This window comes from Balaenoptera musculus, chromosome 6, assembly GCF_009873245.2.
Source record: "Balaenoptera musculus isolate JJ_BM4_2016_0621 chromosome 6, mBalMus1.pri.v3, whole genome shotgun sequence".
Taxonomy (NCBI): domain Eukaryota; kingdom Metazoa; phylum Chordata; class Mammalia; order Artiodactyla; family Balaenopteridae; genus Balaenoptera; species Balaenoptera musculus.
The window spans coordinates 33,287,798-33,313,039 of record NC_045790.1 but is presented as its reverse complement, the minus strand read 5'-3'; the positions used below and the strand labels follow the sequence as shown (position 1 = coordinate 33,313,039).

The window sequence follows — 25,242 nt, the reverse complement described above, 5'->3', positions numbered from 1 at the left end:
GCTTACTACACATCCACTAAAATGGCTAAAAAAGATGGACAACACCCAGTGTTGGCAAGGATGTTGAGCAATTGGAACTCTTGTACATTGTTGGTGGGAATGTAAACTGACACAGCCTGTTTGTAAAATACAAACATACTTGGCAGTTTCTTATCAAATTAACATAACAGCCTGTACGACCCAGTAATGCCACTCCTAGGAATGTTCCCAGGAGAAATAAAAACATGTGTCTTCAAGAAGACTGTATGTGAATATTTATAACAGCTTTATTCACAATAGCCCCAAGCTGGAAACAACTCAAATGCCGTTCAATTGGCGAATGGATAAATAAAGTGTGGATATGCATTAAAAAAGAATACTACTCTGCAGTAGAAAGGAAAAAACTAATACATGCAACAACATGAATCCTAAGTGAGTCCATTTATACGAAATTCTAGAACATGCAAAAGTGATCTATAGTAAGAGAAAGATCACTGGTTTCCTGGGACTGGGTTGGGGTGGGATGGGGTGGTGTTGACAACTGGCCATGAGGGAAGTTTTCTAGGTGTAGTGGAAATGTGTGATATCTTGATTGTTTGTGGTCGTGGTTACACAGGTGACAGATTTATCAAAACATACGTACACCAAAAATAGGCCTTTTTTGTATGCAAATTATACTTCAGTGAAAAGGAATTATCTTAGTAAAAACGAAGCTCACAGATACCAGAGGGGCTCCCTTCAGCTGACTGTGGTGTGTGCTTGCCTTTCTTTGTTCCTCAGCTCTGACCAGACCATAGGAATGTTAGGTAGTGGGAGAGAGAATAGTCCTTTCACAGGGCAGTAAGAAGATGGCAGGTGAATTCTTGGAAGCGTGAGCATGACCCTCCTTCTCTATTCCAATAGGCAAGAGGTGCTGCTCAGGCCAGACAATCTTCCTCAGGTTGAGGGGCTGATTATGGGAGGCTTGGAAGATTCAATAGGCTCGGTTGTTCACCAGAGGCACAGCCAATCTGGCAAAGGCACCCACACAACCGAGGCAATAATTTTCTTTGCCAAAATCCTGAGAAAAATCTATGATTTGGTTCAAAGAACAAACCTTTTCTTTTTTCTTTCACTAACTGGATTTTTAAAAGCTCACATTCAAGACTCAAGTGCTCATGGTAAGTTTTTTGTTTTTTTTAAAAAATATTTAGTATATATATATATTTTTTTTTTAGTAATTGTTTTTTTTTTCCCTTTTTAATTAATTAATTAATTAATTAATTTTTGGCTGTGTTGGGTCTTCGTTTCTGTGCGAGGGCTTTCTCTAGTTGTGGCAAGCGGGGGCCACTCTTCATCGCGGTGCGCGGGCCTCTCACTGTCGCGGCCTCTCCTGTTGTGGAGCACAGGCTCCAGACGCGCAGGCTCAGTAGTTGTGGCTCACGGGCCTAGTTGCTCCGTGGCATGTGGGATCTTCCCAGACCAGGGCTCGAACCCATGTCCCCTGCATTAGCAGGCAGATTCTCAACCACTGCGCCACCAGGGAAGCCCTAAGTTTTTTTTTTTTTCATGGTAAGTTTTTTGTTGATTATAAGTCTCCTCTTTTCTTTCATAATTTCTGAGAACTCCTTTGTTGATATTCTCCATCAGCGTGCATACAGTGGGCAGGAAAAAAATATTCCAAGTATTTGAGCAGTCTGCTGTTTCTGGAAAAGCTCATCATCTTTGTCCCCTGCTCTGTCTAGTGCTTTTCATTTAGTTCAGTTGGTTTCAAAAATAGGCAAGCTTATTAAGAGACCGTGAGGAGGGAGATGGCATAAAGTGCTTGAGATTCCTCTTTCTCCTTCTGGGGATCTGTGGGAAAGGGATACACAAATGTGGCCATGTAGGGTTTTATGATAAGAGGAAAAGGAGGCTGGGATGACTCCACTTTGCCCTTGCCCATAAATGTGCAGGATTATGTGATGGAAAGACAAATACCATATGATATCACTTATATCTAAGTGGAATCTAATCCATCCATAATACATCTTCCAGCTCTCCTTGCACAGGAGCAAAGGTGCCACAAGGACAGTCATTGTAGCATTACTTCTAATAGTAAAAAATTGGTAACAGTGTTCATCAACAAGGGACTGGTTAAAATAAGTTATGATGTGCTCATACTGTGTCACAGGCATTGATATGGCATGGCCTCCAAGATATGTTACCAGGAGCAAAGAGCAACACCGACAACAGTGAGCATAATGTGGAACGGGGAGAGGAGGTGAATGGCAGAGAAATAGGGAGGATGACTTCCTTTTCCCTCCTCACCTCTTGTACCTTTTGAATTCTGTACCATGGTATGTTTTATGTGTAAACAAACAAACATGCAAAGTATTATCTTTAAGAAGGAGAAAATGATGAAAAGGATGGAGTGATAAAGAGCTCATTCTGGGGACAACATGCTACATACGCCTTTCTCTTATTCTTTTAATTGAAGTATAGTTGATTTACAACGTTGTGTTAGTTTCTGCTGTACAGCAAAGTGATTCAGTTATATATATATATATATATAAATATATATATACACACATATATATATACTCTTTTCCATTATGGTTTATTACAGGGTATTAAATATAGTTCCCTGTGCTATACAGTAGGACCTTGTTGTTTATCAATTTTATATATAGTAGTTTGTATCTGCTAATTCCAAACTCCTAATTTATCCCTTCCCCCTCCTCCTTTCCCCGTTGGTAACCATAAGTTTGTATTCTATGTCTGTGAGTCTGTTTCTGTTTCGTAAATAAGTTCATCTGTGTCATATTTTAGATTCCACTTAGATATAAGTGATATCATATGGTATTTGTCTTTCTCTTTCTGACTTACTTCACTTAGTATGATAATATCTAGGTCCACCCATGTCACTGCAAATGGCATCATTTCATTCTTTTTTATGGCTGAGTAGTATTCCATTATGTATACAGACCATATCTTCTTTATCCATTCATCTGTTGATGGATATTTAGGTTGCATCCATGTCTTGGCTATTGTAAATAGTGCTGCTATGAACACTGGGGTGCATGTATCTTTTCATATTATAGTTTTGTCCAGATATATGCCCAGGAGTGGGATTGCTGGATCATGTGGAAACTCTATTTTTAGTTTTTTGAGGAACCTCCATACTGTTTTCCATAGTGGCTGCACTAAAGTACATTCCCACCAAGAGTGTAGGAGGGTTACCTTTTCTACACACCCTCTCCAGCATTTATTATTTGTAGACTTTTTAATGATGGCCATTCTGACTGGTGTGAGGTGGTACCTTGCAGTTTTGATTTGCATTTCTCTAATAATTAGTGATGTTGAGCATCTTTCCATGTGCCTGTTGGCCATCTGTACCTACACATTCTGACCGCTTAGATGGAGGTCGTCAGTGGGCATAATGCAATGGATTACACTGGGTTTTTGCCTCATGGACCCAGATCAAATGTTTTAGTCACGTGGTACTTTTTCCAGTAGATGGTGGGACACTCCCACCACTTGTTGGTTGGTGAACAGAAATTGTAGGAACTCATCCCCATTTGGTTGACTGGAAATAACAAATTGGGAAAAACAAAATGTTTTCCCCTTTGTGACTCAACAATAGTGGAAGCCATTGAGCTCATATCTCCAAATATCTTCTGTGGGTCTGCCTCTGGTTGGGCTCACTCCCAACCTAAATCAGCTCTACTGTTCTATTTCTGTCCTCTTAATAACCTGTTCACAAACCTGCTTAGCACAACCAGAACTGAGAGCTTCCTTTTAGCAAAACTATGTTCTCCAGGCAACTGCCAGTTGGGGATGGAAAACATTTCACTTAATTTAGCCTATTCTTTACTTTCGGCAGGGAAGCAAGCTAGTTTGTGGTGGCATCCAAACAATAAGGACATTTGGCCAAGCTCCATTGCGTGGTCAGTTGAAGAATGAACATTTGAGACGCAGGAGACCTACTGTCCTAGAGCTCTTGTTCATATCAGATGTGTGGGTCAAAATGCCGCTGACCATAAAATACAAATCAGTACTCTCCTGGAGTTTGCTGTGATATTTGTGTGACATGTGGGAGGAAAATTTGCATGTTTGGTGTTTGGGAGGCTGGGTGAGATGGTGGTGGTGGTCAGAGGCGGGCAGTCTCAGTTAGAACCTTGGGCAGCATGCTTTCCCTCCCCGTTCCTTTTAAAGCCAAATATCTGCCCAGGACATTAATTCCAAATGCATTGTTTTAATGAGTCATGGTGGTGGTCGGAAATGTTCACCATTTCCCTAAGAGTTTCGACGTGTGACAATTCTGTTCTTCTGGAAAGTAGAAGTAAGAGACTCAGCTGCAAATATGGCTTAAATAATGGCCTCTTCCAAGTTCCCTCATCCCATTCAAGGCCAAGCAGACATGCGCATCTCCTTGCAGGCTATGGACCCGAAATCCTGACATAATTATAGGGTGGTTGTCTGAAAGGCCCTGAGCTTTTTCTCTTCCCTCATTCACTTGGAGAGTAGTTACTGTGTCTCACTGTTTCTTTCGGATGTCCAGGCGCTTTGCGGCACTTAGGCAGTTTCTCAGAGTTCAAAAAATTTCTTAAATAGGAAGGAAGAGTCCTTCATGGTCATTAGACTATGAGCCCCATGAGGGCAGAGGCATTATCACTCATTCAACACCGTGGCCTCCGTACATAGCACAGTGCTCACAGAAGACATTCCATAAATATCTGTTGATTGATTCCAATCCCAGCTCATATGACTCTGGGTTTGTATTGATAGTGCTCAAAGGTAAATGATCACAGTGGTAAGGATTAGCTGCGTTTCTTTCTGTACACACACACACACACGTGCGCGCGCACGTGCGTGCACACAGACACTGTGATTAACTCAACACAACTGACAATTATGAGTCACTATGTACATTATGATGTCAGAGATTTTTGGCCTGTTTCCTTCTGATGTACCCCAAATGCCTGGCATGGTGCCTGACACACAGAGGCACCAGCAGCTATTTGATGAATGTATGTGTGTGATGAAGAAGTATATTGGGGGAAAAAATTTACTCACCGACATATATTGCTGCACACCATCCACAAATTTGGGTCCACCCTCTTGCCTTAAATGGATCAATTTTGAGAGTTTCTCATAAGCCACAAATTCATTGAAGAATGTCTTATAACCTATGAGTTTGGCAACCATAAAGCTGTCTTGCCAGTCCACTCCCATCATGAAGGCAAAGGGCATGAAGATGTAGGAGCATATTACCTACAAAAACCAAAAATGGATACTTTATTAGAGTAGTGATTTGCTTCTGGTTCTTCGGCCTCACTCTCATGACCAGATTGTTCCCGCCCCCTCTGTGTGTCCTTTAGGCACAGAGATCCCTGTGCATTCTCTAGCCTGTCTATATCCATTAGGAGTCAAGGTTGAAACTGGGTCATTTGAAGTAACCTGGATTTTGGGGAACGGGGTCAGGACAGAATGGTTCTGTGTTGGGGTAAGGAGGGTGATAGGAGACAGCAAAAGGGGGGTGGCAATAGGGGGATTCATGATAAGTTTGTACATTGTATAAGAGTGCACTATACACGTTAGGAAAGGCTGTTCACAAACCTATTTTATTTTTAAACAAAGATTGGCAGAAACAAAAAGGAGGAAAAACATGATAGAATCATACCTCGAAACTCAGTTGTGGGTAGTCAAACATGTTTCCAAACCAGGACAGGGCTGAATTCACAAAAGACAACAGGGCCAGGAAGGCAATCAAATTCACAGCGATGTTTGCCACCAGGGAAATGGATGAGGATGCTCCCTGTGATGCGGCTTCTAGGAGATTCTTTGAATCACTTTATCAAAAAATAGCAATTCCAGAATTACGAAGGGATTATCAGTGGATGGACATCACAGGTGTAGAAATGGCATAATCAGAGCGCATTCAAATGGAGAGACAAACTCTCAGACCCATGTCCTGGCTGAAATACTCACCTGAATTCTGTGAAATCATGATGGGATTTATAATTGTTGAGTGTAGGTGATGGGCATATGAGTGTCTAAATGTTATACTACTCTTTTAATTTGGAGGCGTTTATAATAAAAAATTGGGATAAAAATATTACAGGTTTTAACAATGATATTTAATTAAAAGTAGCTTCCAGAGAATATTTATAAAATATTCACAGTAAAAGAACTAGCAATTCAAGGAAGGCCTGTGTATCCACCACCTCATTTAAGAAATGGAGAGTCACATCAGCTTTGAGCACCCCCTACTTCATCTCGTCTTCTTCTCTCTAATCTCAGAGGTACTTGGCCCACTAGAATTTGCTTATGATTCCCTTTCTTTTCAATTTTCTTTATCCCTACATAGTACATTGTGTCAGTTTACATACTTGCTAACTATATAAGTGAAATCCACATATTACATATATGTTCTTTGGCAACTTGCTTTTTCACTCATGGTTATGACTCTCTCTACATACAAACAAGGGATGAATCTCAGAAACATATTGGTTGATGAATTCTGTTACTTAATGACATACTTTTGAATACCCTATATCCCTTAGTTTTTTCCACCCTCTTCTCTTTCTTTTGAACAGGGCAAAAAGTAAATGAACCTAAGAGGGGTTAGAAATACCTATATCGGGACTTCCCTGGTGGTCCAATGGTTAAGAATCCGCCTTCCAATGTAGGGGACGTGGGTTCAATCTCTGGTCGGGGAACTAAGATCCCACATGCCGTGGAACAACTAAGCGTGCAGGCTCTAGAGCCCACGCATCACAACTAGAGAGACTGTGTGCCACAACTAGAGAGCCTGTGTGCCTCAACTACTGACCCCACACACCACAACTAGAGAGAAGCCCGCCTGCTGTAACGAAGAGCTCTCGCACCGCAACTAAGACTTAATGCAGCCAAATAAATAAAGAAAGAAATATTTTAATAAATAAATAAATAATTTTTAATAAAAAGGAATACTGATATCACACTTATCTTCCCTATTATATAAGAAACTTCCAGAAACGGTGATCCTATGGCTTTCTAACAGTCTTAAATCGTGGCCCAATGAACCCTATGCTATATTTAAAATTAAATATCTCTTCACCTAAAACTAATATAATATTGAAAATCAACTCTACTTCAGTCTAAAAAAATTAATTAAATGAAATATCTACACTGAACAGTCAAGGAAATGTATTGACATTTAGGTATTGATATTTAGAAAAGATCTCCTCGAGTACTGAAACAAGATATTTTGGGTGAAGTCTACATAGTCATGGGAAATTAAATTCACTTTAATTCACTGTGTTCTCTGATAATCAAATTCTTGCTGTACTTTGAATCTGGACTGGAGAAAACCTCCCCTCCCGCCAACCTCCTGCTTGTATAGTCAATAACTAATAACTAGGTGAACGTGTCCCACTTACCCATTTTCCATTTTCATGGCTTTCTTGAGGGTTATTTTAGGTGTTTCTGTCTCAGGCCAAAAAAGTTTAGAAATAGCCAATGCCGCAGGTGCAGACATAACTGAAGCAGTTAACAAGTGAGAGGACGAAACCTGTGATTTCAGGAGAAAGAAGACCAACTTAGATTTAGCTTTTCTGTTGTGTTCCGAATGAATGGCTCAAATGCCTTACAAGGCAGGCATTGATTACATGCCAGAAATCAATGTTTCTTTGGAGGCTTGGAAGAGCTCAAAGAGCCACACACTGGGTATCACCTTGAGAGGAGGGAGGAAGTTATACCAGTTAACCACATCCTCGGGGAGAAGCACAAAACCACAATCTGAGCATTTCAGAAGAGAATTAATCCTGTGTTGTAGAAACTTTCAAAGAAGATAACTCTACCTCTCTGTTGTTCCTCTGAATGTTCATATAGTCTCTAAAGCTATTTCATTACATCATCAGTTTAGATGGTGGGTATCTGGGGTGCAGGCATGGGTACACCCCTCTCCATTTTCCTTTTGCTTTCCTGATGTCCTTTGTGCCCCTACATAATATGTGTTTATCCAGAGTCCCTTTAATCTGTAAGCGATTTCTGTTTTCCTCTTTGCAGGTCTACTTAAACTCTTCCCCTTTCCCTTCCCACATCCTTATCTTGTTTCTGGATTCTCTTCCCTGTATTTTCAGAATTATAGAATCTGCACCTCCCTCCTCACTCCCATTCCACACAGCACAGTTTTGTAGGTAGAATTCCTACAGCAACCCATCTATGGAGTCAGTCAAACTGGTATTCCTGAGGCCTCCTTCACCCTTTTTTTCTTCCCTCTTCCTACTGATTCGTTCTGTGAGGCTCAGATGAAGTCCTGGAATGAAACTTGCCTATCTTGTAAGAATTCCTCATCACCTGGACCACACAGCTGCTATGTTATTCCATTTCTCCACTGGGGGTTGTAAATAAGCCCTGTGCTCAGGGCATGTGCACCAGTTACCATAACGTTCTTCAGTGCCATCCCATAGACCACCTGCTCTCAAACTGGGCTATACATTGAAACCTGAGGATTGAAAAGAAATACTGATGCCTGGGTCTCGTCCCAAGAGATTCTGTTGAATTACTCTGGGGTATGGGCCTGGGTATTAGGGCTTTTAAAAGCTCCCAGGTGATTCTAATGTGAAGTAAGTTTTGAGAATCAGTGCTGTAAGCCAGGAGTCAGAAAATGTTTTCTGTAGAGGGTGAATAGTTTTGGCTTTTAGGGCCACAACTACTCAAGTCTGTATCATAAAAGCTGCTTAGATAATGAACAGGATAGCTGGTTTCCAATCAAACTTTAGTTACAAAAAAAAGGAAGTGATCTAAATTTGGCCCATGGGCCATAGTTTGCTGACCACTGACCTAGATGGCCTTTAACTAGTGTCAGTAATAGTTTGTTTTTTTTTTTTTTTTTTTACTTATTCAAATTTTCAGCCAAATCATAATATGATTTCATTCTGCTATGGTTGGATATAGTTCACATTTAGGTGGCAGAGATATGAGAGTGAAACACCAAGGCTCCTTGGGGTCACTCCATTCAAATGCCAAAGAAACTGTGACCAACTAGACAGCAAAAAGAACACTCTTTTGCCCTTCTTATCTGGCAGCAATAGTAAAGGAAAAAGCAGAAATAACAATAGCAAAGGAAGAAGAGGTTGAATTTTTCCGTAAATTAATCCCCAAACATTCTTACCCCAAAAGAAATGTATGCGCCTAAGACACTTCCAGCAATGGTAGAGAACCCGGCAGCCATGACTGCGTGGAGTTCAGACTTGGTGACGTATGGTAAATACGGTCGGATCAGCAGTGGAGACTCTGTCTGGAAACAGAAAGTGATCAGATTAAACGTTCCCTCACAAGGACATGCTAATTTACTCAAAATTCCATTCTCTACAGCAGTATTTCTAAGAGTGGACTTCAGACCAACTCTATCAGCTTGACTCAGGAACTCGTTTGACATGCAAATTCTCAAATTTATTGAATCAGAAACTCTGGGGCTAGGTCCAGCAGTAGTGCTTTAACAAGGCTTCCTGGTGGTTCCGATGCGTGCTCATGTTTGAGAACCCACACCATCATTGTCTGGGTCTTTTGGACTCCAGGGCAGTGTGCATACAGAGTCACGTGTGAAGTTCGCAAAGCCAATTCACATAAGGCTCTCACCTAGCCTAGGATTGGACTGTGATGGCTTAGTACTGTTTTCTAAGGTTGGAGCACCATGGGCCAAGTAACTGCCCAGTGGTCTGGCCTTAGGAACTGTGATTCCCAAATCTCTGTGACTTCCTATCTTCCAGCTTCATCTCAACAGACCCTAAACCTCTTTGCTGATACTATAGGGAAACAAGACACAAGTATGAAAAAATACCAGCAATAACATATACCGGTGCCCACAGGCCCATTCCTAATTGAGAATCAGAGACCCCCCCTCTTCCCCTTGCACGGAAAGGAATCAATTAGAGTGTAGTTGTAAAGGCTTGAGTCCCATTAAGGAGGGCAGGTGGCCTGCAGCATGGGCTCTCCATAAATAATAGCTGCACTTTTAGCATATTAAGTATCAAATTGAGCACCACAGAAGCATGTGTGCAATTTTACAATTTTCCCCTCATTATTTCTAATTGTGCTATGAGATTGAGTGTGTTGAGCTTCAATTTATGGACCAAATAGAAACTCAGTACATGAGCCCTCTTACCCTGCAGGTAGGAGTAATCAACTCAAGATGGTGACCTAATTAGTCCTGAGAGATTTTATGGCTATAATTATAACAATTTCAACTCCTGGGGAAAGAAGTATGGGCCCAACTCTAAAGACTTTGCTCCAGGCTAGTAAGCTGGGTTTACCAATCAGAAGGCTCAGCCTGCCTGGAGCAGTTGTATAAGCCTACTGATCTGGAGCCATGTGTTTTTCTGGGTGACTTGATTTTTGCTTCGAGTTCAATTTCTTTGCACAGCCGTGCTAGCAAGTATTCACACTTGGTTTCCTTGGTGTGTGATTCCATTCTGCCTGAAGCCATATATCCTGAACGATGAGGATGATTATTACCATTTCTTACTGATCTACCCCTTAGGAATGCTGCCATTTTGAGGGACAGAACTTGGCAACATATTTCTTTGCTTAAATGGACTTTGGGCAAAAGAGCATCTGTTGGGACTTCCCTGGTGGCACAGTGGATAAGACTCCACACTCTCAATGCAGGGTGCCCAGGTTCGATCCCTGGTCAGGGAACTAGATCCCACATGCATGCCGCAACTAAGAGTTCGCATGCCACAACTAAGGAGCCCGCGTGTCACAACTAAGGAGCCCTCCTGCAGCAACTAAGACCCAGTGCAACCAAATAAATAAGTAAATAAATAAATATTTTTTTAAAAAAGAGCATTTATCCACGTGATGGATAAGGAAGGTGAAAATACTTTTGTTCAACAGCATTTTTCTTCAGGCTCAGCAAAGAGACTGTTCAGATAAGTTGAGAATGAGCTTAAGTATTTATATGGCTGCATGGTGTTGGTGGAAAACACTTTTTGGTCTCTTTCGTTGCCACAAGCATTATACTACAGAGTGTGAGGCTGCCTGTTACATGTTTGCAGCTTCAAGATAAAGGGTGAACTCCATTTGAGTGGATGAGCTGCTAGCCTCTGACGGGTGGGCCAGAAACCTCAACAATTCAGTTAATTCAGAAAGGACTTACTGAGCATCTATACATGAGAAGCCCTATGCTTTGATAAAATGATTCAATCTTTCTTCCTCTCCATAAATTTTCAAGGACCCAAATTCCGCACTAGTGCATTGACACTCTTAGAAGGGCGCTCTCTCGCTCTCTCTCTCTTTCTCTCTCCTTGGAATCTGGACATTGTCAATATTGAGCATTCATTATCTTGACACCCTTTCCCCTACACTAAAAGAAATAACACCGTCATATTTTTTTATTTCTCTTTCTGGAAAGAGTATCCATTTTAGCAAGTGTTTTGTTTTTTGATATTACAACTTACCTGTCCAACAAATATATTGCCAGAAGCAACTACAGATTCAACAGGAGATGTTCCCATAGTCACTAGCATTACCCATCCAACCTAAAAGGCAAAAAAGGATAAAGTCAGTAAAGAACTATTTGTATACACAGAACTTCAAAGTAGGGATAAAAGTCTTTAAACTGGAGGAAAATACTGAGGCCTTCAACAATTGTACTAAACTTGAGTATACCTTATATAGTCCATAGTGCAGGCTGATCAAATCCTATTTGAGTGGTAAGTCTGAGTCATTGTATATACTTTGAACACTATACAATGTCTATTGAAATGTCTATTTCATACAAGTAAAGTTTTTTGAATATCTATTGTATACAGGTAATAAGTTGTAATAATTGCTAACAGTCATGGCAGTCTTCACAGCATTCTAGGCACTGTTTTAAGCCATTGTTCTGAGTAATGCATTTAATCCTCACAATAAGCCTTTGAGGGAGGTGCTATAATTAGGCCCATTTTACAGAAGAGGAAACCAAGGCACAGAACAGTTTAGTTGTTCTGTCAAAGTTTGCCCAGCTAATAAGTAATGGGATGTAGTTGAGGTTTGGCCTTTTCTACTTAACTCTCAAACAAACATGGTTGATGGTCCCAATCTGTAGTGGTCCTTCCAACCAGAGACTGTGGTGCCCACCTCAGAATGGGGACTTCCTGTTGCATCCTCTCTCCTTCCTTCCTGCTTCGATGTGGACACAGGGATGCTGAATGTTTAAACTGACAATCAGAAAACTATGCGCCCTGGTGCTCTTGCTGAAACTTTTAATTCTGCTGGTATTCTGGCTCTCTCTCTCTTTTTCCATTTTATTTATTTACAGGGATCAAAAGAGGGCTGTGTCTGTGCCCAAGCCCTGTATACACTGCCTCGCTCTCATGTGCATTCAAACTAGCATACAAATTTCTGAGTTTTGTGATCTAACATGATGTAGGACTGACAGCTGCTGGGGCAGCAGAACTGAGGTTAACTTTGCAGACCTAAAAAAAAAAAATTGTGTGCTTACAAAAATCCCTCAGGAGAAAAGATCAGCTTCCCCTACTTGCTTTGATTCTCTAGCAACTCCTAGACCAGGAGGGTCCACTTTTCGTTATCACCTGAGGATAAGCAGTGACTCTGTGTAAGCCTTGAGTAGATAGCCAAGATGAAGGGACAATCAGGTCCCCATCTCTTGGAGTCAATTCTTTGGCTAACGGAATAACCGCTTTATGAAGATGCTCAGTGTGTTGCAAGTCACAGCCCTATTAGAAGTCCTGGAGATAAAATTCGCTCTGTGGACCCATGTAGGATTTTTGGGTTTAAATCTAATAACTTGGGGTGGGCGTGGATCTTGGTACGAAGGGAAAGGTACTTTGGAAAAACACAGATAAAAGGCATTCAAGACTTTGTCCCTGCGATAATCAGCTCTACACCGGTCACCCACGGCCTTCTAGTCCTGGTACCTTTTTAATGATCCACTGCATCAATCCAAGGTAGTACAACATGGACATCACAGTGCTGAAGAAAACCACGATGGGCAGGACCTGGGGGTGGTGGTGGGTAAGAGTGGTCACAGGTTAACATTGGCCCCAGCAGTATTAGTAGCTTTCAGATCAGTCTCCTTCTTTCTGCCTCCTTTTCCCCCTCTGAAATGTCATCAAAATACTGGAAACTCCTCTTGAACTAAACAACGTTTTTAACAGGCAACTTCCCCATCTACAGTCTCTTACTCTAATTTGTTCTGGATAAGCTTGAGTCTATTTCATAGGAAACTTGACTTAAAAAAAAAAAAATCCTGCTATGATGAGCTTTTCTTACTTTAGTTTCTAAGAGAAGGAATGACATTTTGGGGGGAATTTGTAATAATTAGATCAAGAAACTGAAAGCCACTGGCAGATATTCTTGTTGTTCTGATATTAAACAGACATGGGCTTCACTACTTATTAGCAAAGTAACCTGGGTCACGATTAAGTGTGAGCTACCTCAGATCCTTATTCACAGTAGTGACACAGTAGGTGCTTAAACAATGCCTTGTATAAAGCAAGCATTCATGGATTTAGCTTTTAGAATAATAACTATTTTACCTATAGATCTTTGAATCACTATACAAAGATTAAACTCTGGAAACTAGTTTACTTCTGTGTTAGCAAAGGTCTTTTTCTAGATCCGATTTTCCTGATGCTCTTTGGATGCCCTCAATGCAGCCTGTGTGTCTACAGGGAAGAGTTTCTACCCTGCATAGACCACACAGGGCTGTGGTCTGGGTCCCTCCGCACCCCTACTCCATTGTTCCCCTTCCCCTCTGTTCCCAGCTAAATGGCCAGGGACAAGCTGCCACTAGAGACACAGAATGGCCAAGGACAATTTGTACAGGATCTAATTTAGAAAAATCTATTAATAATATATATTAAAAGACTTTTTGTGCCATTATTCAGAGCTCGCTCACTTATGTGATTTTATTGGCTTTAATGGGCAGGCAGAGCCTTCCTGAAAGCTTCAGGGAGTTAGAGGGGCTCATCCCCCCAATGTTCCCACAGGAATCTGCTTTGGTAGAAAGGATGGAGGCTACTGCCCTGGGGGCAGAGGGTGGGGGGAGGTCTGAAGACACTGGTGCAGTCTGGGCAGCAAGTTCCTCCTTCTCCGTGACATTATTTTTTGTAATTCTGGATTCAGTTCATGATAGGAGCATATTTCTATCTCAATTTGTAAACATTTGACCTTTCAGAGATGGCTTAGTTATCTCAGCACCAAAGTATCAAATCAGCAGTTTTAAAAAAAGATTCAGCATAGCAGTTGGCCTAACCGATGCCGAGGTAATTTGGAGGTAAATTTGGAGTCCCCGAGTGAGAAAACAATGGAGAAGTGTAGGAACAATAGCACACCACAAAAAAGAAATCTGAAGGAAAAGCCAAATGCATCTTTCTGACTCATCGACAAGGATTTGCAGGGACTTCCCAGAGGAAGGTGAGCTTCCTGGGGCTGGGGGAGGCCTGGGAGAGAATCGATTAGGCCTGAGCATGGGGCCAAGTTGCCAAGTTGCCTTTCGCCTGTAAAATAACATCCCTCCTTTGGTTGGGAGGAGGTCCAGCTTGCAAGCCTGCCGAGGTGAAGGCTGTGCTGAAGGAGAGAGGGGAAAGGTTAAGCAAGGGGATGGCTCTGGACGAACAGAGCTTGATGTGGGTGACCAGCTGTCCCTGTTTGTCTGGGATTAAGGAGTTTCCTGACTGCAGGGCTGTCACTGAGCTTGGACTGGGGAGGCATTAGCAGCCATATGTCTATTCATTGCCAGGGACCTAATGTTCTTTACCCTGAAATCTCAGATACTATTACCCTGTATGATCTTTTTAAAAATAATTAATTAATTAATTTTTGGCTGCATTGGGTCCTTGTTGCTGTGCGCGGGCTTTCTCTAGTTGCAGGGAGAGGGGGCTACTCTTCGTTGCGGTGTGTGGGCTTCTCATTGCGGTGGCTTCTCTTGTTGCAGAGCACGGTCTCCAGGTGTGCGGGCTTCAGTAGTTGTGACACGCAGGCTCAGTAGTTGTGGCGCACAGGCTTAGTTGCTCCATGGCATGTGGGATCTTCCTGGACCAGGGCTTGAACCCGTGTCCCCTGCATTGGCAGGCGGATTCTTAAGCACTGCGCCACCAGGGAAGCCCCCCCCCCCATATGATCTTTCATAACTATCTCAGCAAATGCTACAAGACATCCAAAAGTACAGGCATACCTTGTTTTATTGTGCTTTGCTTTATTGCGCTTCTTGGAGGTTGTGTTTTTTACAAACTGAAGGATTTTGGTAAACCTTCGTTGAGCAAGTCTGTAGGCGCCATTTTTCCAACAGCGTTTGCTCACTTTGTGTCTCTGGGTCACATTTTGGTAATTCTCACAATATTTCAAACTTCTTCATTATTATTATATTTGTTATGGTGATCAGTGATCTTTGATGTTACTATTGTAATTGTTTTGGCATTTTTTTTAGCAGTAAAGTATTTTTTAATTAACCTAGGTACTTTTTTTAGACATACTGCTATTGCACACTTACTAGACTACAGTAGAGTATAAACATAACTTATATGACCTGGGAAACCAAAAAATTTTTGACTGGCTTTACTGCGGTATTAATTTTATTGCGGTGGTCTGGAACCAAACCGACAATATCTCTGAGGTATGCCTGTGTTTCAGTATTCCTGACTTCCTCTAGATGTTTCCCTTAATGTTACTGTAAAAAAAATAAAATGTTTTCAGTCCACTGATTTCAGGTAAAGGAGAAAGCCCAGTGATGGGCTGTGCCCCTATGACATGCCTGGAAGGTATATGCCTGGGTTCTGATCAGTTAGGTTCTATCTGAACATCTACAAAGACTGAGAAGTTACTGAAAAGGAAGTGTCTACATAGAAAAAAAGTGTTTGGCTTTACCTTAAATGCAAAAAAGTGGTCTTCATATTTCTCACCAAAGACAAATGAGGCGCCAGCATTAGTGTACTCCAGGAACGTCTGAGTTAAAGAAAGGAAAAGAGCAGATCATTACAAGCACTAAAGACGTAGTTACCATCCACAGGACCTACGGCTCTGCAGAGGGTGGGGACTCAGAAAACTTGTGGGATAGACTTGGAGAGTTGATTTTGTCAACTTTCCCCCTCCAGTGGATGGCCTGGAAGTATATCTTAGAACTATAACTTCATACAGGTTTCCTGGCGTTTCTGACATTCACTCTGACTCTAGGGTGCTAAAGAATAAGCTGGGTGTGGTAACTTGCTCCAGAAGCCACAGATGGTACATGGGCGGTACTGGTTACCATTAGATGCAGAGAAGCCTGTTTCTCTGTTGGGGGAAACACCTTAGAAGAGTGACACCCCTCAGTCAGGATGAAGGGGTCAAATGGGATTGAGGAGTGATGTAGTGGATGGTATGGGTAAGAGACAACCAGAATATTAATAAACTGCACGGATTAACATAAACAAAGTTATTTGTCTAATTCATGCTATGGAATTAAAATTTGGGTCAACTAATGCAGACAAATAAAGCTATTTCTGACATGTCTTGAGGGTTATATTCAAATGTTAAAAGCACTATAAAAGCAAGGCATTCTTTTGAACCAAACTTACCTGAACTTGTTTCCCCAGCCAATCAAAAGCCATAAATCCAGGTTCTGTCCTTAGTATCAAAAGCCCAAGAAGAAACTGTAACCCAATACCCCAAAAGACAGGCCTCCAGTAAACCTATACAGAAATAGGAAGAGATATAGGTTATTAGAAAATGAATGCTGAACTCAGCATAAATGCCCAGAGGATCACTATTTCCTTGGAAGCTTCTCAGATGTGGCCCGTGATCCACCTTCTTTCGGAGGCCAAAGCAGTTGTGAGCAGAGAATCCCTCCATAGAATCATACCTAAAAATCTCAGGGTTGTGTTCCCTCTTCATAAACCTGAGATTAAGCCTTCGGTCCCAGGAGCGTATGTAACCATTTTGTCACGATAAAATCACTTAGACACAAAGAGTAGTCTTAGAAGGGCCATTAAAGGAGGAAGAATCTGGTCTTCCCGGTCATGCTGTAAATGTTAGATACATATAATTATTTCCCCATCTGGAAAATGGAAAGGTCGAACATGACTTCTCTGTGTGTCCAAGGTTTGTTGATTTGACAATTTGTAAGTGAATTAAGTGAAATTCCACCCTGTTGAGGGGCTCTCATTTCACAGTAAAAGGAACCAATTAACTCTAATGCAGACCCAGGGAGTGCAGTGGTAATGGACAATCAAGTGCTTTCATTTTTGGAGTAGAGATGAGTGGCCTGCAAAGAACTATGGGATTGGAGGCACAGAAAATAGCAGAGATGGTCACCTGCACAGGGCAAAGAATTTGGATTGTATCAGGTGGCTTTGGTTTTGATTAATGCTCTTTTCTTGGATCAACCTTTCAGCCAGTAAAGTCTTCCAGAGTTTGCCATTATGAATCATATGTGAAAGTTTTGATATCTCAGAATTCTTGCCCATTTATTGGGTTACAGGCTGACAGAACAAGGGTGAGAATTGAATTCTGTGTGAACAAAACTTAAGGACAAATTTTTGGAGTAAAATAGCCTCAATGGCAAATACAAATTTGATAAACTGCAGAATCCAATGGTAGAATATTAGATTATTTGTTGGTCTGGGGAAATCTGAATCAAAATGGATGCGTTTTCTTTGTATGTGTGTTTGATGGGGGGGAAGGGGGTACATGAGTAGAAATCGGACTTGACAGGAGAGAGTATCTCACTGGTTGAGCAACTGGAAAATTACTGAGAATGAAAAATGAGAGAGTAACAGTACTATTAACGTTCAGGAAAAGGGCACCTTAGCCACTTAAATATCATAGCAAGGTAAGAAAAATATTGAATAACAGTTCAACTCTCTCATACTCATTATTTTGAGCAATTTACACATGAGGAAAAAAAAGAGGGAAAAATACCAAGAAATGATCGATTTCATGCTTACTTTGGTTGGGTGCTTGGAAAATAGAAATGTCAGGATAATGTACATTATGAGTCCACCGAAGGACACCAGCTGCTGTTGGCCCAATTTGGCGGTGTCAAAGACCAGCCAGAAAATAACTCCCAGGATCAGGCAGCCCCAAATCACCCTAAGAGAACAAAGAAAGAGGCTTTGGCATCATTTGCTGTGCTAACTTTAAAATCTTAAACAGGCTTCAACTAACAAACAAAAGATATTGAGTAACACACCCTGGTACCAGGAAATTATGCTTCTAGAAATTGCAAGAGACTCTTTTTGGGTGTAGCTAAAAAGGCACATAGTCAAAAAATGAAGCAATGTGTCCCTTTACTCCACACACTTGGGCCCTTTGCCAGTTCAAGGATATATAAAGGGGTCAGAGAGGAGAAACGATGCTTGGAGAGGAAGTCCCGTGATTTCTTTGCGAGAGCTGCTGGGCGTCTTCATTTTGGGAGATGGGGGAAGCGTTACCTTCTTCCCTTCAAGGGAGAGCTTGAAATGTGTCCTCTGCATTGGAGACCTCACCCAAGCCTCAGAGAGCTAAGTCAGGCTTTAGCCTGGGTTCTGACTCCTTGGGGAATCTAGTGGGCATACGATAGCACTGAATCAGTGGATGGCAGAGCCAGAGGGGGTTGCTCTGTTGGGATTGTACAACCCTGGTTTATTAGGCCAAGAATGTGTGAACTTTCCTGGTAGATTCCATGTGGGCCACACTGAGGAGAATGGGTTCTGGGTCCTACCCTGTAGGTCCACCTGGAGAGAGAGGAGGTCCCACAGAGAGAGGCTGAAAGAAAAGCCCTGAATGGTCACTTGCAGGACAGGGGGTCCTATAAGAGAGAGTTGGCTTTACTAATTCACAGACCTTTCCTCCCAAAGAGTCCAGATTCGTGCCCAGAGCAGAAAGCCACCTCTCCAAGTCAGAACCGTCCCAACTTTTGGACAACATTTTATCATTTAGTGGCACTTGAAATTAAGACAGTTTGTAGGGACATTTGAGCACATCTTGCCTTATCTAGGCCTTGATGTCCTGCTTGTAAAATGAAGGCATTTTTTTTAACAGATTTTTCCCTAGGTTGTTTCTAGCTTCAATATCCCATAAATGAGGAAGCAATTTCAGAACAAATCTATGGAACAGTGCTGGAAAAGACTAATGTCACTCTCAACCTCAGTAAGAGAACTAAGTGCATTTACCACTTCAGCCAGAACCAGTGGCTGTCCAGAAGCCTTTGGCCAGGAGAGAGGAACTGAGTGATCTGAGATTCATATTTGGCCATGAAGTGATCCCAGATCACAAAGAAGATGGCAACCACCGTGATCACGAAAAGAGGAAGGGCTCTGTTAAAGTTCAGCACACAGGCCGCAATCACTAGAGCCAGGTAACCTGTCGGAAGCAAATACAGACAGTGAACATCACCAAATCAGCGGGAGACCAGCCTCCAGCATTTATCTGGCTCAGCAAAGGGCAGGTTCAATCAGGAAACCATTGAACGCAGGGGTGCTCTTGATATAGCTATAGGTGCCTCTGATTATAAGGACTATATTTTGGGTTTTTAAAAAAATTTTAAACAGTCTCACCAAGAATGCTAGGAGGACAGGGTACTAGGTCTTTTTTTCTCAAACAACCTTCTGAATTCTTGAATCTTGTTGCTTGATCATTGGGGCTCTTGCTTAGTACTACTTTTTCTGATATTCAGACTCAGCAGGTGAGCTTCCGTCAGAGAAAGGCCAGACACTAAAGCAACTACTGGCAAAAAGGTATTGAGTCTTCTAGTTTGTAGCCCAGATTTGCCTAAGCTTGAGTAGGAAAATCTCTGAGTGTCACAACAACAATCCCTAAGTGCCACAGAATCTCTAAAGGAAAGAGGTGGGGCGATGACCAAGGTGATGGCTTTTGAAGATGATATTCTAGGATAAGAACAGCACGGTTTTCCATTAAAGGTCAGCAAACAAGTCTTTGTTTCCAAGTTAAGTTTGGCCTACCACTTGTTTTTGTAGGTGGCAAGGACAGTTGTATTTGTATATTTGTATTTTTATTCTACAAATAAAGTCGCCCTGGCACACAGCCACACCATCTGCTTACTTTGTACTACAATGGCATAGCTGTGTGGTTTTGAGTATGGTCTGCAAAATACTCTCTGAGCCAGTACAAAGAAAGCTTTCAATCCTGCTTACTCCCTGTTCTAGCTGTGTGAGCACCGGGAAACTACGGACCTCCGGCGGGGGGGGGGCAGCAGTCTTGCATAAATGTCTGTGGACTTGGGTGGAGGGTTCACATTTTATAGACAGGAGTGTTCTTTGAAATGGGCCCTGGAGCCCTTTGTTTGGAGGGAGTCAAAACAGGACACCTGCTCATTTGTGAAGACAGTCTGGTCCTGCTTTCAGGTAAGAAGAGTGGGCTACAGGACCCTAGGCTCCTTCTCGTGTTGTGTTTATATAAAGCATTGATTGATTACTTATATCACCCCTTCAATTAGGTTTCTGCCTTGTGATTATCACCATGTTTTCCAGTTACCTGAATTTGCAATACCCAACCCTCAAATCCATACCACAATAACAAAGTGAGAGTAGGTGACCTAAAAAATTAGCTGCTGGCTGCATAAACAGGACAGGGAAGCTATCTACATAGGCTTCTCAAGCTGAGACCCACCACTCAGGGCATCCTGGTTAAATTCTCTCCTCTCTGGATGATTCAGGGAAGTCAAGGGGAAGGGAAATATTTATTTGTTTTCTACAGAAAACTAATATTTGAGGGATCCTCGAAAAGAGACATTGGTATTCCATCCCCTTTTGTTATTTACCTGCTATTAAAATGCCCCAGGTCACGGACTTAAGGGTTCTTTGGTGTTCCCTACAAAAATCATAAACTGTACCACACTTCCTTTCCAGGCACCTGTAACAACACAAAAGCAAGAAGGCAGACAGAGGTAAACACCACATACACTACATAACCTGGCACGCTAAAGCTAGATAAGGCTTTGTAAATCAAGCAGGCAAACGCATTCATGAGGTATGTGTCCTACAAAATAGAAATAAGAAACTCATTTCATTTTAGACTAAAATCAGCCGTGGCTTGCTAACCTTTGCTGAATGGATGTGCCAAAGCCCTGAGGAATTACAGAGATGCAGAAAACATGCTCCTGGAAATAAAGCAGGGGACAGGATAACTAACCAGAAGCTAAGAATAAACCATAGGACGAGAGTGTTTCTCACTGTGCTAGGAGGGCCTCCACTAGCTTGTAAGCTGTCATGTAAATGTTGACTTAAAAAAAAAAATCCAATAGGGACTTCCTTGGTGGCGCAGTGGTTAAGAATCCACCTGCCAATGCAGGGGACATGAGTTCGAGCCCTAGTCTGGGAAGATCCCACATGCTTTGGAGCAACTAAGTCCATGCGCCATAACTACTGAGCCTGCGCTCTAGAGCCCATGAGCCACAACTACTGAGCCCGCATGCCACAACTACTGAAGCCTTCGCGCGTAGAGCCCATGCTCCGCAACAAGAGAAGCCACCTCAACGAAGAGTAGCCCCCGCTTGCTGCAACTAGAGAAAGCCCACGCACAGCATTGAAGACCCAACGCAGCCCCCCCAAAAAAATCCAATGAACTCTCATCCCTTCTGGTTCTCCCTTCTGGTTCCCAAAGTGTGAGCAAGCTGGAGATTCCCTGTCCTCAGTCACCACCCTGTTTAGCGGGAGGCTGACGGACTTCACAGGATGCTTACATGTAAAGTAGAATTTCGGAGATTTGAGGGCTGTTAACCAATGGGTTGTCATATAGCTTTTTCAGAACGTTCTGGAATGGTTGGTGTCTTTGTTTCTGCCCAGAGCTTTGTTACAGGGCAGTGTGTGGTGTGTGAGCCATGTGTGCATCTGATCACTTCTTCTGGGGAGGATGGTGTCCACCAGTGAGGGAGTCTGGAGAGGCCCCAGGCCTGTATCCATAGCAACTGTCCTTCCTTCTCCTGGGTGCTCCCGGTTGCCCCCCCCCCAGGCCCTCCACTTGCTCTGAAACCTGGCTTCCCTGCACATGTCTCTTTGCTCAATGTGTCTTCATTCTCCCACTTGAGACCAAATGGAAGGAATTTACTCACACATTTAATCATGACCACTTCCAGGCTACTGGGCAGGATTTCTAAAACAACCCCTTCTCCTATATAGAAGATTCTCAATCCCCAGGATCTCAAAGGACTCAGCCCCCCGCTGGGAGCTCCCATCCCCTTGGTGAACACCTCCAGTTCCCTTCCCTCCAGCAGTCATGCCCCTGTGTCCAAATCTCAACCCCCTTCACGTTTCAGGGCACAGCTCAAGCCCTTTGCTTCTACAAAGCCTTCTTGCATTTCGTCAAACAGAGGCATTCCTCTGCGACTTATTCCTACTGTCTCCTTTGATTGTATTTTGTTATGAAGCCTTAACTGACTGTAACTTCGTGGAGAATAGGTGTCTGTGAGCCCAACACCAGCACCTTGGACATTGTGATTGACAGGCCATTGTCAAATTCTTAGCTAAATGAAGTGGTAGTGCGTATTGCTTTTCTGGAACAATAGTTTATAGCTGTGGGTTGGGACCCATTAGTGGGTTGCGAAGTCAGTCACACAGTGCATGATGATCATCCTTAAACAAAAGAATAGGACATCTCAGAGGGTATCATACATAGTGACGACAGGCATTATTTCATGAAAATTTTGTCTTACATATGTGTGTGAATATGTGTACTGAGAATTAGAAACACTGTTCTAGAACATATTGAGGGAATATAAGTATAGTAAAGACTAAATTTTTCATGGTCTAATTTAGGAAAGACTGCTGATGCATCATCCTCAGCTGTGGATATAGTGTTATAAAGCAGCAGCGTTGCAGGGCAGCATGTAATAGGGCACATCCATCTACTTTAAGTTGAATTTATCAGATTTTTTAATTGCAAGGAATGTGTATAGTGCAATTTGACACTTCATAAAAGGAAGTACTGTAGCTAGAAATAGTCGCTTTGGCCATTTGGTTATCTAGGCTGAACAGCTCCCAATCTCCTGGTGGTTGTTTTCCATCCATTAACATGGATGAAACTTGAGTACCTCTGACCACCCAAGAGAAGCTCTCAACCCCCAGGATCAGAGATTCATAAAGTAAAACAAGGGATGAAACTAAGTTCAGGTTTCCAAGGTGGCAAATATTCTTGATGATGTATATGTGACAAGAGTTTTTGATCCTAATTCTGACTGACTCTGTCTTCTGATACGTAAAAATAAAGTCCCTCAGAGACTTAGGAATTTACACCAAATTTAAATAGGAATTTAGAAAATTTACAAATACTTTCGTGTTATGATAGAGTACCAGACAATTTTGGACTGGGAATCAGAAGCTGAAATTTAAATTAGCTTTGTTCCACTAACCTTGGCTAAGTTACTTCTCTGAGCTTCATTTTTCTGATCCAAAAAAAAAATAATAATAATTTGTCTCACCCGCTAATGGGTGATAAGGACTCGGAACATTATGATATGACAAGGTAAGAGCAAGTTTGTTGGGATTTAAAGTGAATTGGATTTTTGAGAAATCAATTGCTTATTGATTGAACATTGTAAAGATGAATTAACTACTTTTGTATAGACTGGAGCAATTAGTTGGCAATTCACAGCTTTAATTAGAAGATTGTCCTGGATATTGGGTTCCCAGGACATTAGCAGTTTGAATTTACCACGTTGATTATTCTAGAGCTCCATTAATTTTTCTGAAAATGGTGTTGGGTGGGTAGTAGGGAGGGGAGATTGGTGGTGACCATCTCTGATAAATCATAATTAATGTTAAAAATTAGATGAGAATTTAAAAAGTGGCAAAACCACTGTGTTTAGGAGGTAAGTGTGGTTATTTCTATGGTTTAAATCTGTACCCTTTTTGATGCGTCTCTTGGTCATCCTCCTCGTCTTCATCATTTCTTGGAGAATCCTGCTCAATGGTGACTTGCTCTTCACCCTCGAAATCAAACATTGGAACAGAGATGGAATGATGAGAATCCTGAGCACAATGGACTCTGATCTCTTTTGCTCAGAATTTTGGCAAGGAAAATTTCCCAAAAGGTCCTTTTAAATTATTATGCAAGATGATGGCTCCAATTATCTATGCACAGACATTTTCCCCCTTGTCACAAAAAATCCAGGTTCATACATTTCTCCCTTTACTTCAAAAGGAGCCATTGGTATTTTCTCCATTTCTTCAGGGAGAGGGCTAATATCTCTGCGTTTAGTTCCTGTCTCTACATTCAACTCCTGCTCTGTTTTCAGGCAAGTGCTAAATGAAGTTAATACCAGAGGCTGCACAAATCTTCCGTAAGACTCTGCCAGCCCCACTTTCCAAAGGACTGAGACCAAGGCTGGTTTTATTTTCCTGGCAGCCCAAGGCTTGGTCTGCAGATGTGAACAGTAGCTCAGCATCTTCAAGAGCTGTTAAACTACCCTTGGGAACTAGGGTTCTTCTATCAGTTGGGTTAAAGGGAAATATTTCCCTTACTCAGCTAGCACTTGCTCTAACTGACTGAGTGAAGTATATACCTGGGCTATCTTTTATGGACAATCTTTCCACGTACTGTTTAGCTTTGAAATATCCATGACCCATCCTATTCTTGTGATGGTGGAGAGGATTTCCTGCGTCTCATCATTTTGCAATAATGTCTCAAACTGGTCCAGCTATTGTAAGCAAAGGCAAGGGAAGGTTGGGAGGAAGCTGGCAGATGTGGAGCAGTTTTGAACATGCTCTAAGAGGTATAATGCCAAATCTCAGCTCTAGCTTTTTGTCAGATCCCATGAGACCTTCAATTCTCTTTACTTTAACCCCCCCCCCACCCCCCCAAAAAAAGAAATTAGTTATTAGCATGTCTCTGAGCTGAAAGGATCCTCAAAGATCGTATAGTCCTTTGATACCAAACTCCCATTGTACTCCTGACTTAGGCTGCCTTCCTGTTGTGGGCTGGGCCTCAGGTACAAGGAAGGTGATGGGATGATTGTAATAGAGACCAGCTGAGTCCAAGCTGTAGCTGCAAAGGTCAGGAGTCCAGAGAAGCCTTTCTCATTTTTTCCCACCTAACACCAAGCTTGGCCAATAGTCAAAGTTTGGTACATTTTTGATTTAAATGATCATAATTATTATTTTCTTAGAGTGAAATTGTCCCAAGTTACCTACTATATGGAATGTCTAGCATTCCTTTTGTTTTCTTTTTTGGTTTTTCCAACCCTTTCTCATCTTTAAAACAAAACAAAACAACAACAAAACCTTCTTGACCCTACAACCATGGGACATCTACCCTCCCTCCTTCCCTTCGCAGCCAAACCACTTGAAAGAATTGCCCTTACTTTTGGTGACATTCCTTCACATCCTGCTCACTTTT

At 42.0% G+C, this 25,242-nt stretch overlaps 1 protein-coding gene across 2 annotated transcripts in view; it reads right to left on the bottom strand.

Moving 5' to 3' along the window:
• The window catches only part of SLC28A3 (solute carrier family 28 member 3), a 58,003-nt gene that overhangs the window by 3,116 nt on the left and 29,645 nt on the right, over nucleotides 1–25,242 (bottom strand). For both annotated transcript variants that reach the window (XM_036854100.1, XM_036854098.1), the window contains 12 exons: nucleotides 23,752–23,834; nucleotides 20,672–20,763; nucleotides 19,065–19,254; nucleotides 17,859–18,003; nucleotides 16,491–16,604; nucleotides 15,802–15,879; nucleotides 12,852–12,932; nucleotides 11,388–11,468; nucleotides 9,101–9,226; nucleotides 7,365–7,495; nucleotides 5,624–5,792; nucleotides 5,017–5,214 (listed from right to left, as the gene is read on the bottom strand). In XM_036854100.1, coding sequence (XP_036709995.1) covers nucleotides 5,017–5,214; nucleotides 5,624–5,792; nucleotides 7,365–7,495; nucleotides 9,101–9,226; nucleotides 11,388–11,468; nucleotides 12,852–12,932; nucleotides 15,802–15,879; nucleotides 16,491–16,604; nucleotides 17,859–18,003; nucleotides 19,065–19,254; nucleotides 20,672–20,763; nucleotides 23,752–23,834 — 1,488 coding nt within the window. The remainder of the gene's footprint in view (nucleotides 1–5,016; nucleotides 5,215–5,623; nucleotides 5,793–7,364; nucleotides 7,496–9,100; nucleotides 9,227–11,387; nucleotides 11,469–12,851; nucleotides 12,933–15,801; nucleotides 15,880–16,490; nucleotides 16,605–17,858; nucleotides 18,004–19,064; nucleotides 19,255–20,671; nucleotides 20,764–23,751; nucleotides 23,835–25,242) is intronic.